This window comes from Schistocerca cancellata, chromosome 2 (assembly GCF_023864275.1).
Source record: "Schistocerca cancellata isolate TAMUIC-IGC-003103 chromosome 2, iqSchCanc2.1, whole genome shotgun sequence".
Lineage (NCBI taxonomy): Eukaryota > Metazoa > Arthropoda > Insecta > Orthoptera > Acrididae > Schistocerca > Schistocerca cancellata.
The window spans coordinates 320,279,968-320,295,935 of record NC_064627.1 but is presented as its reverse complement, the minus strand read 5'-3'; the positions used below and the strand labels follow the sequence as shown (position 1 = coordinate 320,295,935).

The window sequence follows — 15,968 nt, the reverse complement described above, 5'->3', positions numbered from 1 at the left end:
ATAATATATTTCATTCCCATCATCTGTAAATGGTAGGAATTAAATCTCGAGCCTAATTAACAAAATATAGGTAATTGATCATTTAGCATTGTCAGAATGCTTATTTCTGCAATTTCAATATTGATGTGATTTTTATGTGTTTAGAAAATGTCTTAAACTTGTTCTAACAAAGTAGGAAATATTATAGTGTTTGATAATGTTGTTAAACTATTTCATATTATAAATTATGTTTTGCATTATTATTACCAGTAGTACATTGTAGGAAGAGTATAAATACTTGGCCTTGAATATTGTTAGGGAGATGAGTGTTGGACCAATTAGAGGACAGATCTGTGTGTACAGTTGAGATAAGTTCTTGGTGCACGATTCAGGTTTGGATTTACAATAGAACAACTCATGGGTTGGACATTTTCTAAAACAGCATACTAGAACATAGCAGTGATGGATTATTTCAGAGTGTTAAACTTTGATTTAATATCACAAAAGGCAGAATGATATGTGACTTTATATTTATACTTTGGTGAGTATTAGTGTTGAACAATGCAATGGACATCACACACGCATTTCTGTCAAATTACTGCATCTGAACTACACTCCTGGAAATTGAAATAAGAACACCGTGAATTCATTGTCCCAGGAAGGGGAAACTTTATTGACACATTCCTGGGGTCAGATACATCACATGATCACACTGACAGAACCACAGGCACATAGACCCAGGCAACAGAGCATGCACAATGTCTGCACTAGTACAGTGTATATCCACCTTTCGCAGCAATGCAGGCTGCTATTCTCCCATGGAGACGATCGTAGAGATGCTGGATGTAGTCCTGTGGAACGGCTTGCCATGCCATTTCCACCTGGCGCCTCAGTTGGACCAGCGTTCGTGCTGGACGTGCAGACCGCGTGAGACGACGCTTCATCCAGTCCCAAACATGCTCAATGGGGGACAGATCCGGAGATCTTGCTGGCCAGGGTAGTTGACTTACACCTTCTAGAGCACGTTGGGTGGCACAGGATACATGCGGACGTGCATTGTCCTGTTGGAACAGCAAGTTCCCTTGCCGGTCTAGGAATGGTAGAACGATGGGTTCGATGACGGTTTGGATGTATCGTGCACTATTCAGTGTCCCCTCGACGATCACCAGTGGTGTACGGCCAGTGTAGGAGATCGCTCCCCACACCATGATGCCGGGTGTTGGCCCTGTGTGCCTCGGTCGTATGCAGTCCTGATTGTGGTGCTCACCTGCACGGCGCCAAACACGCATATGACCATCATTGGCACCAAGGCAGAAGCGACTCTCATCGCTGAAGACGACACGTCTCCATTCGTCCCTCCATTCACGCCTGTCGCGACACCACTGGAGGCGGGCTGCACGATGTTGGGGCGTGAGCGGAAGACGGCCTAACGGTGTGCGGGACCGTAGCCCAGCTTCATGGAGATGGTTGTGAATGGTCCCCGCCGATACCCCAGGAGCAACAGTGTCCCTAATTTGCTGGGAAGTGGCGGTGCGGTCCCCTACGGCACTGCGGAGGATCCTATGGTCTTCGAGTGCATCCGTGCGTCGCTGCGGTCCGGTCCCAGGTCGACGGGCACATGCACCTTCCGCCGACCACTGGCGACAACATCGATGTACTGTGGAGACCTCACGCCCCATGTGTTGAGCAATTCAGCGTTACGTCCACCCGGCCTCCCGCATGCCCACTATACGCCCTCACTCAAAGTCCGTCAACTGCACATACGGTTCATGTCCACGCTGTCGCGGCATGCTACCAGTGTTAAAGACTGCGATGGAGCTCCGTATGCCATGGCAAACTGGCTGACACTGACGGCGGCGGTGCACAAATGCTGTGCAGCTGGCGCCATTCGACGGCCAACACCGCGGTTCCTGGTGTGTCTGCTGTGCCGTGCGTGTGATCATTGCTTGTACAGCCCTCTCGCAGTGTCCGGAGCAAGTATGGTGGGTCTGACACACCAGTGTCAATGTGTTCTTTTTTCCATTTCCAGGAGTGTATTTAATATCGCCAGTGTGGTATGTATGACCATCGGTTAGCTGTAGTAGTAACAATGAGGTTTATCACACCAAAGATTGATCATGAGCTCATAAGATGCAGGTTTTGAAGTGAATAAATCTACATACTTACTTTACTCCAGTTGTGGCCTACATCACTGTAGTGAAATCTATTATGGTATCCTGCATTTACTGAACAAGCATATTTTAGCTCATGTATGCAGTCATCGAGGGACACCAAAGGCAAGATATTCACAGATATTTAAACCATTTTTAACTAATCACTAACCAGTGGGATGTTACAAAGGGAATGAAGGGAGGACAGGAAGGGGCAGGGATTTATATTGATAAAGTCACAAACTAATCATAATTTATACAGATAAGAACCAATAACTTACAGCACAGTTGAATGCAAAGTTATAGAAGTCAGGATCACCTTTTGTTCTTCACAGAGTGCATATAAACCCAAATGATGAGGCATCAGATATAGGGAGAAGAATCTTTATTGACATATGGTACTACTGCACCAACAAATTTTACAAATAAATAATATATCTAAACTTTGACAATAAAATGTTATTGGACAGACAAAAAAATCTACACCAAGTGGCAGCAGGAGAACACACACATAAATAAAGGCTATATTATGCAAGCTTTTGGAGCCAGTGGTTCCTTCTTTCAGCAGAAGGGTTGACCTGGGGTTCTGGGAGACTTTTCTGAACTCTACCCCTTTTCCTAAATCTCTCCAGTCCTTTTTCTATACCCCTCTTTCTTCCCCTTCAACCCTTCTACCGGAAGAAGGATCTACTGGCTACAAAAGCTTGTGTAAGTATAACCTTTGTTTATGTGTGTGCTCTCCTGCTGCCACTTGGTGAGTAGATATTTTTATTTTTCCAATTACCTTATATTATCAAATATTGATTATTTTTGTTTTTATATACACATCTAAAATTGTTAAGCAGTACATGCATTTGCAAATGCCATTAAAAATATTGAAAATATTAACCCTATAATGATAGTACAGAGGGGACTGTGACCGTGATTAGAATAAAACTGAAAATACAGCAATATCAGGATGGGGGGTGGGGGGTGGGTGGGAGCACTTGGACTAAATGTTGCAGAGATTGGAAGGGGGGAGGGGAGAGGTGGAGAAGTCATCCGTCAGGCATGGAATGAAACATTTTTACTGTTTCACATGCTGTTGCACCAGTGAAGTTAAGATGCAGTACATAAACAAATTTACAAATATGTTTACAATGAACTAGGCAGTAACAAAACCAGACAATGTTTTAACAAGCCTTACACTACAGAATAGGTAATAAGTATAGGGAAAAATGTATGCATTAAAAAAATAATAATAAAAAAACATAATAACATTGAAAAATAATCTCAGGTTTGGCTGAGTCTGCAAAGGCACATGGCATTCCATCAATGGTGCTAGAGGCTAAGGAACAATGGGTGCTGCAATTTCATTACATATATTCTGACCCATGTAGGACCAAAGAGATCTTTGAGGATCAGCCGACCAATATATGAATAAGCATATAAAAAGGCAACAGACTTACAAGGCATGATAAAGTAAGGAAGTTCATTCTTATCCTCCAGATAAATTCTTCTTTGCATCTGTTGGCTACCCACATCTGAATGATATGTCAATTTCCTTGTTAGTAGCTTCCATGCTAAGTCCCAATTTAGTTAAACCCATAAAATACGGAAAAAATATGTGTGCTCATAGGTATCAGGGTGCCATGAATCTTCATCAGTAATAAATTGATGGAAAATGTCAGTAACAAGTTGTAATCAATCACAAATAATTTTAAGATCAGATAAATTTAAGCATCCCTCCATCACCATTTTCACCATAAAATGTACACTACTTTTTTATTCATCTGATCAGGCACATGTATCTTCCTTACCATCAAATGAAAATGTCATTAACATATCTACAATAAATAATAAAGGTTTTCTTTGTCTTGCTGTGAAAATCGAAGAACTTATTCTCAAGATCATTTATCTAGATGTCTGCAAGAATCCCTGAGGGGCTACAGCCCTTTGCTAAACTATCATTCTGATATTAGAGCTTACCATTGAACTTAAAATAATGAAAAGGCAGGTTCATCTGCATTAGCTCAGTAAATTCCAAAGTTTTGCATAGGCTAAATATCTTATATTTCAACTGATTGATCTATATGATCACGGGAGTTTCTTCAATAGAAATTTTGCTTAATGTACAGGTTGGTGATGTCAATACCCACAATGCTCCCTCTGTTTCAATGACTTACCTTAGAAGTATAGTTATTTCGTTACTGTTTTAACACTGAAGAAATGTAACAGCTTCTTAAAGTTGAGATTACAGATATCGGTACTGTTGACTTTATAATGAGGGCACTGACAGCTACTTACAAAAGATCTAACAGGCATGTCAACTTAATGTAATTTTCATCTTTGATATTAATAAACTGCTTCAGCTGTATTTAGATCTTTATTATTGAATCATTTACTGCTTTTGTGGCACTAAAAGCCACATCTCCAGGTTAACATTTGACTAAAACATTAACGTAGAAAAACTCAGAAGTTTTTTTCACAACATTCGTTGTCTGTCAGAACAAAACACTGCAAGAATGTTGTATTTTATAGAATAAAACAGCCAGATTCCAATATAGTGGATGGGTCTGCTTCTCCGATCAACTTGGAATCATGAACAGGGGACCCAGCTGTGTGCTCAGTTCACGGTTCTATATAGATCAGAGAAGCGGACCCATCTACTGCATTGGAATCTGGCTGTTTTATTCTATGACATACCACCTTTTAGTGGTGTTTTGTTCTTATGGACAATGAAAGTTGGGAAAAATGATTCTGAGCTTTTCCACTCTAATGTTTTAGTCTTATTTTCACCTTAAGATGTGGTTTATAGTGCCATGAGACCATTATTGATCTAATAATAAAGGACTAAATACAGCTGAAGCAGTTTATTAATACCCAAAATGATTACTCATAGCTGTGGTTGTCATGTGTACAAGGTTTATGTAATTTTATTTGGGAGTTAAGTCTAGGCATCTTTGGATTCATTTCACTACATCTTTTCTTACTGAACACTGATTCAAACAAGAAATTAGACATGCTTTCATATTTCATAAAGTCACAATTAAACTTATACAATGGATTATTTTTTTACATCACAGGCACCACTGAATTTGAAGAAATTTGAGGTTTTTCTAATATAACCACAGCAAAAATGAAGGAAACAGGGTTGCCGTAATCATCCATAGTGAAAAATACTTTTTTGGGTATTGGGCTGCATCATTGTAAACTACTAAAACAACTAAATTGCCAACATTCTGACCAACTTGCTGTGATCCTCTTCAGGGTAGTTCACTTTGTTGTCATGTAACTTTCCATTAAGACTGTTCCTGGTTGCATCATAAATGCTTGATGTACTTGATCTGCTTCTGTCTTCCTGGAGGACCCTACAAGACTTCATTGCAGTTTCTGCCTGTAAGAACTTAGATATCTTGCCTTCCTCACAAGTGCCCTTGATTTCAGGTATTGTTCTTCTTATTACATCATCATTAATGGTCATGGTAAATTAATGTCTAGACCTTTACTTTGAAAATTATGTTCAACTGGTGATAACTGTACCAGTAAGAATAACCACACCTGCAGCTAATTTACATTTTCTCACAGTGTGGTACCCCCATCTTCATGAGCAGAGCTTCCTGCTACAACAAAGCACAGTTATGACTCAGTCCAGCCACAGCAGCCAGAGATAGTGACCATGTGTATGTGAGTTGTGCTTGTGGAAATGTCTGTGTTTTCTGGTTTAGAAAAAGTTATTTTGGCCAAAAGCTAAAATGTGGACCAGTCTTTTCATTGTGCCTGACTGTGACTCAGTTTCTCCTCTATATGGTGAGAAGCAATCTATCCTTTTCATACTACTGTTGTTATTCCATCCTGGATGTTCTGTTGTTTAATACTTACTATAGCATCATATAAATACATTCTCAACATCAGTGCTCAATTGATGGGGAGCAGCCATTTCAGTCTCCAACTAATCATACATGCCAGCACGTGGCTTAATTGTATGTTTATATTGGTGTTGAAAGTGTACCTCAAAGAAATATATGGACAATTTAATAACAAATACAGTATTGGAAAAAATGTAAAGATAAATAGGTGCAAACACCTGTAAGGAAAATTAAAAGGCAATAGTTAAAAGTTTAAAACAAAAGATCATCAGTAAATCAAATGATCTATTAGGGCTGGTGGGAAGAGGATGAAAGGAGACCACGGAAGGGGAAGGGGCGACATACTGGGACAGTCACAAGCCAATCATAATTATTACAGATAAGAACCAAGAACATACAGCACTGCCAAATCTGAAGTTACAGAAGTCAGACTCCCCTACAGCTCTTTAGGAAATACATATAAATCAGAATGTGGTGTTTTTTCCTATTATATCTACAATTTATTCCAGTACTATTTTTGTTATTAATTTTGACTATATATATTTTTATGAACACTTTTAATGCCACTGCAACCATACAACTATGTCATCTGGTGGTATATATCGATAGTTAGATACTGAAATGGCAGCTAGCCATCAGTTGAGCACTGTTGTTGAGAATGTAGTTCAGTGAGGCTATGCTATGAATTAATGCTTTTTGTATGGTAAGTGGGCTTAATTGTTAATGTTATTTAAAATATTTTATTCTTAATGTTATGTTAATGAATGTGTCAAATATACTTTTTAACATGTGATCTCCTGATTTTAAGCAACCCATTACAGCAGTGGTATAAGAAAGGCTCAGAATTTACATTAAGGCTGCATGCCACCTGTGTGACTGTATGTCACAACTTAACCTGTTTCTGGACAGCCTTAAGAAAAGTGGATGGAAGAGCATGAAGAGCATTTTTACTCCATGTTTCATGATGATTTTGGTAATTTTTGAAGTAGCATTTCAGATTTATAGAAGGAAAACCATGTTAGTTACATCTATTTCATCTTAGATTGCTTTATGTAGTTATTTGGTTTGCAGAGGTTTTGTAATTTGATGCTGTGAATTTCCTGTGTGGGCTGTTTGTTCTAAGAGCTTTCTTGCACCTTGGAACAGAAGTTCTACACAGAATTGTGCAATATAATTTTTAATAATATTGTAATTCTGAAGGTCAAACAGCACATCATATATTATTTAGTGGCTTCTCACACAAGCACTTAATGGACTGATTGGCACTATCATTACGTGATTCAGTACTGTTCTTCATGACATTAAGACTAACATATTTCAATGAACATTAACAATTAAGCCAACATACCACATAAAAATCATTAATACATAGCATAGCATCACTTAACCACATTCTCAACAACAGTGCTCTTCATGTTTATTAGGTACCACTTCATCATGAAGGAGAGCATTCAGGGGTGTGGAATGAGCCTGAGCACATACTGACTAAGAGACGTGGCTGCTAGGGACTAAAGTAAAGTTTAACTTTCACTAAAATGCTATAAACTGTTACTTTACTCAGACTAGATTTAATAATATAAAATTTCAGGAAAGCCTTATATCATGAAAAATGCTAACCCAGTAATATTAAATAACTGTTGTCTGTCTCCAACTTCTAGCTTAATGTCTCAGCAATCACAATATCATAGAAAAGTGATGCCTGTTTGCAGTGAATATTGCTACTTCCTATGCAGCTAACTGATCTTGTGAGCACTGATACTGAAAATTCACTGCACTGGCAAGCACTTAGTAGCAAAGTTAGTTAATAATGAAAATTGTAGTTTTAGCTACCCTAAGTGGAAAAAAACGCTTTGTTGATACCCTATTACTTCTGATATTTTGATTTATTTTATTTATCAATTTCTGAGGGGGCATGCGAGGCAAAGCTACTTGGTTATGGAACTTTTATTAACAAAAGAATTAATAAATCACACAACACACTCAAAAATCCATTTGTAAGAGAATGTACAAACAAATGACATCTCACAGAAAAAAGATCTTAATTACTATGAGGAACACATCTGCAGAACAGGAGTGTACCGCAAGGAAACCCTTCAACTTGGATTTGAATACTTGGAGTTCATCACTAAATTTTTCAAGATTGCTGAAATGCTATTAGAAAACAAAACCTTCTGAACAGGGCATACCTCTCTGTACTGCCCTTAAGGAAGTTTTATTGAATACATCTACATCTATACTCCATAAGTGTAGTGAAGGGTATTTTGCGTTCCACTGTTGCTTCACCCTTTCCCTGTTCCAGTCTCATATTGTTGCTGCTAAACCAACATGCAGGCTCAATCTCTCTAATTTTTAGATGTACAGAAGAGGAAGCGATATATTGGTTGCCTCTTCTAGGGACAAACGACCTCATAATTTTAATAGTACACCATACTGTGATGTAAAATGCCTCTCACCTAGTGTCTACCACTGGAATTGGTTGAGCATCTCTGTGATGCTTTCATGCTTACTTAATGAACCTGTAATAAAACATGATACTCTTCTTTGAATTTCCTGGTATTGATCCTAGACTGAAGAGCAATATTCAAGTATTGGTTAAACAAATATTTTGTACACTACTTCCTTTGTTGATGACCTACATTTCCTGAGGATTCTTCCAACGAATTTCAGTCTGGTATCTGCCTTACCCATGATTAACTTTATGTGATTGTTCAAACTTCAAATCGTCCCATATGCAAACTTCCAGTTATTTTACGGAAGTAACTGCTTCTAGTAAGAGTTCTGCAGTTGTTTAATCATAGAATAAAAGGTCTTTTTGTCCATGTATTCACAATGCATTATATTTGTTTATGATGAGGGCATATTGCCACTCCCTGCACCAAGCATCGATCCTCTGCATTTCATTACCATTTCCTAGCATTACGACTTCTCTGTATACAAGAGCATCTTCTGTGGAAAGCTTCATGGAGCTTCTGATATCATCTACCAGGCCATATATATATATATATATATATATATATATATATATATATATATATATATATATATATATATATGGCCAATTAGATAACATCAGAAGCTCCATGGAGCTTTGCGCAGATGATGCTGTTGTAGACAGAGAAGTCGCAATGCTAGGAAATGGTAACAAATTTCTCACTGAATGAATGTTACTATTTTGTCTGAATGAGACAGTATTGTCAACAACCAATCCCATGATGTAATGGATGTACTATGATGTTAGTGTTGGAATTTCAAGACACCTGAACAATGGTCTACATGAATTTCACAAACCAACTCCACCGATCAATTTGATCACCCTCTTCTGAGCTTAGAATGTTCTTTAAGTGAGCACAGCGTTACCCCAAAATGTAACACCATGAGTACAGGTAAGTAAAGTAAACAAGCCTTTATGTTTCAAGTGTCAGTGACAATTGCTCAAATGGCTCTGAGCACTAAGGGACTTAACTTCTGAGGTCATCAGTCCCATAGAACTTAGAACTACTTAAAGCTAAGGACATCACACACACCCATGCCCGAGGCAAGATTTGAACCTGCGACTGTAGCAGTCGCGTGGTTCCAAACTGAAGCGCCTATAACCACTCGGCCACCCCGGCCAGCAGAGACAATGGAGATGATTGTTATGGTGAAGATAGTAGCAAACCTGTGATCATTTGTGCCATCCGTCTTTGAATATAAACTGTCAGTCCTATTTGGTATGAATCCCACACATTAGAACAGTCTTCTAAGATAAGATGCACAGCTGATTTGTAACTACTCTCCATGGTCATCACCATGGTCTCAATGACTGCTTCACAGCCTGTGCCGTATGGATCCTTTCCTCCAACACCAGTTTTTCTGAATTGACAGGTGAGAACTTTCCCTGCAATACATCCTATGTTCCCATAACCCTCCTGGCCTCAACCTTCGTTAGTCACTGTCCTCATGCACTGTCCTCATCCATCCAGCCCCCTCTCTGTTCCCATTCCAGCACTACACAGCTGTCATTTCACCACCACACCCAGTCTTCTAATTTCTTTTTATTTATTTCTTTTTTTTCCTCTCCTTTCTGCTACTTACCCCCTCCCCCCTCCGCACCTTCTCTCCTGCCCTCTGTCTAAACTGCAACACTTCACTGTCTGCCACCCCCACCATACTATCCGCCCCAGCCTCCTCCTTCTCCCAGTCGCCTCCCATCATGCACTGGTGCTGCTGCTTGCAGTGTGGTTTCAGCTCTCTGAGACTGCAGCCGTGTATGCAAGTTGCGTTTGCATGAGTGTGTGTGTGTGTGCCTGTGTGTGCGTGTGTGTGTGTTGGTGTGTGTTGTGTGTCTGTTACAACAAAAAGAGTCTCACAATTATAGCTTTCAGCTGTTAAGACCTTTGTCAACAATAGACAGACAAACAGACAGACACACACACACACACACACACACACACACACACACACACACACACACACACACAGAACTGTAGTCACATTGTGGTGGTTTCAGTTGCCTGAGACTGCAGTCGTGTGTGTGAGTTGTGTTTGCTTGAGTGTGTGTGTGTGTGTGTGTGTGTGTGTGTGTGTGTGTGTGTGTGTGTGTGTTTGTGTGTCTGTTACAACAAAAAGACTCTCACAATTATAGCTTTTGGCTGTTAAGGCCTTTGTCAACAATAGACAGACAGACAAACAACACCCACCCACTCACCCACCCACACACACACACACACACACACACACACACACACACACACACACAAACGCAACTCACATACACGACTGTAGTCACACTGTGGTGGTTTCAGTTGCTGCTGACAAAGGCCTTAATGGCTGAAAGCTATAATTGTGTGAATCGTATTGTTATGCCTATCATGACTCAGCGTCTCTGCTATATGGTGAGTAGCAACTTTCCTTCTCTCATATTGTTACATTCCATCCTGGATTTTCCATTGTTAAATACTCTCATTAGTGACTCTCAATCCAAGATAACATGCTGCCATGAATTCCTCTCCTGTGCTGACCTTTCATCTCATAGTAGCAATTTGAACCTATGTCCTCAATTATTTGCTGGATATATTGCAATCTCTGTCTTTCTCTACAATTCTTTACCCTCTACAAACCCTCAAGAACCATGCAAGTTTTTCCCTGGTGTCTTAGCAGATGTCCTGTCATCCTGTCCCTTCTTCTTGTCAGTATTTTCCTAATATTCCTTTCCTCACCAATTCTCTGGAGGACCCTCAATCCTTACCTTATAGGCCCAACTAATTTTCAACATTCTTCTGTACCACCACATCTCAAATGCTTCAATTCTCTTCTTTTCCAGTCTTCCTCTAGCCCATGTTTCACTACCATACAATGCTGTTCTCAAAGTGCACATTCTCAGAAATTTCTTCCTCAAATTAAGGCCTATGTTTGATACTAGTATACTTCTACTGGCAAGAAATGCCCATTTTGGCAGTGCTAGTCTGCTTCTTATGTCATCCTGCCTTCATCCAGCATACATCTTGCCACCTTGCAGAATTCCTTTACTTTGGCTACTCCGTGATCCCCAATTCTGAGGTCAAGTTTCTTGCTTTTCTTATTTCTGCTATGTCTCATTAGTTTCATCTTTCTCTGATTTACTTTCAATCCAATTTCTACACTCATTAGATTGTTCATTGCATTCTACAGATCCTGCAAATCTCCTTCCCTTTCACTAAGGATAACAACAATATTAGTGAATCCTATCATTGAAATCCTTTCACTTGAATTTTAAATTCCACTCTTGGACCTTTCTTTTATTTCCACCACTACTTCTTTGACATGTAGATTGAAAAGTACAGGTAAAAGACTACATCCCTGTCTTACACTATTTTTAATCCTAGCACTTTGTTCTTGGTCACCCAGTCTTATTGTTCCTTCTTCGTTCTTGTACACATTGTATATTTCTCAGAGGTTCGAACATATTGCACTATTTTACACTGTCGAATGCCTTTTCAAAGTCGAAAAATCCAATGAAAGTATCTTTTTCTTCCTTTGTCTTGCATCAAATGTCAAGCACAATGTCAGAACACCTGTCTGGTGCCAAACTTATCATCACCTAACAGATCCTCATTTTTCTTTTCCATTCTCCTGTACATTATTTTTGTCAGCCCTTGAGTACATGAGCAGTTAAGCTGACTGTGTGATAATTCTTGCACTTTTCAGCTTTTGCTGTCTTCAGAATTGTGTGGATGATGTTTTTCCAAAAGCCTGATGGTGTTACACCAGTACCATACATTCTTTATACCAATATGAATGATTGTTTTGTTGCCACTTTCCCCAACACATTTAGAAACTCCAATACAAAATTATCTACCCCTTCCACCTCAATTGATCTTAAGTAATCCAAAGTTCTTTTAAATTCTGATTCTAATACTGGATGTTACATCTCTTCCCTGTCGACTCTCATTTCTTCTTCTATTATGTCATCATATAAGTCCTGCCCCTAATACAAGCCTTCAGTGCACTTTTTCAACCTATCTCCTCTCTCTTCTGAATCTAACAGCGGAGTTACCATTGCACCCTTAACATTACCACCCTTGCTTTTAATTTCACTGAAACTTGTTTTGACTTTTCTATATGCTGAGTGAGCTTTCCTTTTTCATGCTTCTATTTCACCTTAGCTTCTCTGTGCTTCCTATTTATTTTGTACCTAAGTGACTTGTATTTTTGTTTCCTTGAATTTCCCTGCATATTTTTGAACTTCCTTTCACTGATCAGCTGAAGTATTTCTTCTGTTATCCATGGTTTCTTCACAGTTACCTACCTTGCACCCACTTTTTTCTTCCCAACTACTATGATTGCCCTTTTTAGAGATGTCCATTCCTCTTCAGCTGAAATGCCCAATGAGCTATTCTTTACTGAAGTATTTATAGCCTCAGAGAACTTCAAGTGTATCTCTTCATCCAGCACTACTTTTGTATCCCACTTCTCTGTGCACTGATTCTCCCTGACCAATCTCTTAAACTTCAGCCTGCTCTTCATCATTACTAAATTTTGATCTGTGTCTGTACCTGGTACTGGGTACACACATTTAAGAAGTGGCAAAGTTAAAACCCAGGACTGTGGATGTTTTGATTACTAGTCTAACACACTACCCAAACCACAGGTTGTCTCATACCCCATACAGAAGTACTTTTGTTAATAAATGTTGGTTCAGTGCTGAGTCAAATGCTGTTTGGGAGTCAAGACATAACTGTGCTCACCTGACTGCCTCAATCCAAGGCTTCCACAGTGTCATGTGAAAAAAGTGCAAGTCAGGGTTCAGTGGCTGGCGTTTATGAAATCCATTGTGGTTTGCATGGAGGAAAGCATCCTGTTAAGAGGTACATTATTATGTTTGAGCTCAGAATAGATTCTAGGATCATATAACAGATGGATTTCAGTTAAGATGGATGGTACTTTTGTGGATCACTTCTGTTTACACTCTTGTAGATGAGGGTGACCTGTGATTTCTTTTGGTCAGTGGGTGCATTTGTTTGTTCTGTGGATCTACACTTTATTGTGGTTAATATGAACTTAAATCAACTGCCAATTCTGGATAGAACCTGTCAGGGATCCCAATGGACTCTGGAGTATTGTTTGATTTTAGTGATTGTAACTGTCTCTCAACTCTCCAGACACTAATCTCTATGTCACTTTTGCTGTGTGTGGGAAGTAAACTGGGGCAGCACTTCTGTATCTCCCTTAGTAGAGGATTATTTGAAAACACTGTTAATCATTTCTACTCTTATTTTGCTACCCTCAATTTAAGTTTGTCTGTTATCCAAGAGTATCTGGACACAACTTTGGAGTCATTTACAGCCTTTGTGTGAAATTGATCAGAATTTCTTTGGTTTTTGTGAGTAATCTTTCAAAAGGATTCTTCTGTGATAGTCACTGAAGGCTACATGCATTACATTTTTGAAAGCCAAACTATCTCCAAAGAGTGAAAGTACCTTTGTATACATTCAGTATCCCCTGTTAGTCTATTTGGTGTGGGTCCCAAACACTTTAACAGTATTCTAAGATGTGATGCGCAAATGCTTAAAATTATTTGTGCTTCCAGTGTTAGAATATAGTTCTAGTGCGTGGGACCCATACCAGATAGGACAAACAGTGGACACTGAATGTGTACCAAGAAGGGTGGCACAAATTGTCACAGGTATATCTGACTCATAAGAGAGTGTCATGGAAATTTTGAAAAAGTAATTGGCAGACACTTAAAGATAGAAAGATAGATGCCAGTTATCTCATGGAAGTATATTTAAAAAGTTTGAAGACCCAGTATTAAGTGAAAATCTGCAGAAATTCTTCACCCTCCCTCATGCATCACTGCCACAGTGACATGGAGACAAGACTAGGCTAATTACAGCACACTCACATTTCAGCAGTGATTCTTGCTGTGCTCTCCATATGTAATTAGTACAGGAAGGACCTCTTCACAGGGGTTTGAGGAGTACTTATATAGATGTAGATGTTGGTTTAAATGTGTTTCATTCAGGATCTCTCTCTCTCTCTCTCTCTCTCTCTCTCTCTCTCTCTCTCACACACACACACACACACACACACACACACACACACACACACACACACCACACCCTCCCTTACTTCTCTCTCTCTCTCTCTCTCTCTCTCTCTCACACACACACACACACACACACACACACACACATATACAAAACACACACACACACACACACACACAACGGCTTGTTTTGCAACTATTATGGAGAAGTCACTATTTCTTTAGGAGTTGCTTTACAGCAGCTGTATAACATAGAGGATCCTCCCATCAGTAACTGTTCTACTAGGTAATGCATAGTCTACTATTCTTTTAAACTTGGGCCTTGCAAAGCTCTAAGGTCCATTACAATAACACTGACTATGTTATTTCATCATACTGTAGGGTAAATTTTCATTGAGTATAAAATTCTTAGTTGCATGGAAGTGTTTAATAAGGACAACAGACAACATGTAGTGTACACTCTAGAAAATCTGGTCAACAGCTCTAGACAACAAGAACATCATCCCTTTGGGCTTAGTCTATGAGTAATTGATTTCCCTCAATATACAATCATAAATGCACTATGTGACAATCTGAGACTGCTGATTATTTTATGTGTATTCAGGATATGCATTCAATCTTATTGTAGAATAAACAAAGAAAAGAAACAAATTAGAGAAAAACTATGACATTTTATGTCTATGGGTTCTTTTTCTTATCTCACGCTTATAGGAATAATGTTTTGCAACAGTCAAGGTAATGAGGTGACTTTTGTAATTACAGAAAAAAACTGAAACAGGATTCAACATATGTTTACATTCTTCACCAAATATTAACCATATATGTAACATTTTTCTTGTTTCAGGGATGCTTATTCTACTGGAGCACAGAATATGAGTTCCAGTCTGATGCAACAAACTAGTACAGTGCCACAGCTTGTTGGTGCTAATGTTTCATATAGGAACTACGAATGTAAACCAGCTTTGCCACAGGGTGCTGCAAGTCATTTCTGATAACACTAGATTATTAATGATGGATGTAATCTGAAAATGAAATTGTTTGTCAAGATGTCTTATTCATTACTGAAATATATTTATTTTTTATTGGATGTTTGTCATTATAACTGTTGACATTAATTATTTTACCCATTGTAAAAACATAATACAGGCTAGAGTGCAACTGCACTTCCAAGTTTTCAATTTACTCACAAGGTAAGAATTGACTGGTCATATAGCTTCCTCAAAATAAGTGAATGCCTACTATTACTATTGTCGCAGAAAATATTTCAGAAGTATATATTATGTGCCTTCTACAACTGCATTACTTTCTTTAGTGTAAACAGCAGTAGTTTATCTGAACAACACATCTTCTAATTATTACCAGAAACAGCCAGCTCCTGAAGTAGAATATTAGAAAAAGTACTTCTTATCGCTTTGCAAACTGAGAATTAGCTTGAATTGCTCTCTTATTGAGGCACAGATACGTTTTTAGTAATCCATAACATCT

The 15,968-nt window shown here is 38.8% G+C and overlaps 1 protein-coding gene across 1 annotated transcript in view; it reads left to right on the top strand.

Moving 5' to 3' along the window:
* LOC126145312 (protein gooseberry-neuro-like) overlaps positions 1-15,475 on the top strand; it is a 435,017-nt gene extending 419,542 nt beyond the window's left edge. Inside the window, exon 7 of the mRNA XM_049915549.1 lies at positions 15,328-15,475. Within this exon, the coding sequence (XP_049771506.1) occupies positions 15,328-15,475 (148 nt within the window). The remainder of the gene's footprint in view (positions 1-15,327) is intronic.
* Positions 15,476-15,968: the final 493 nt, after the last annotated feature.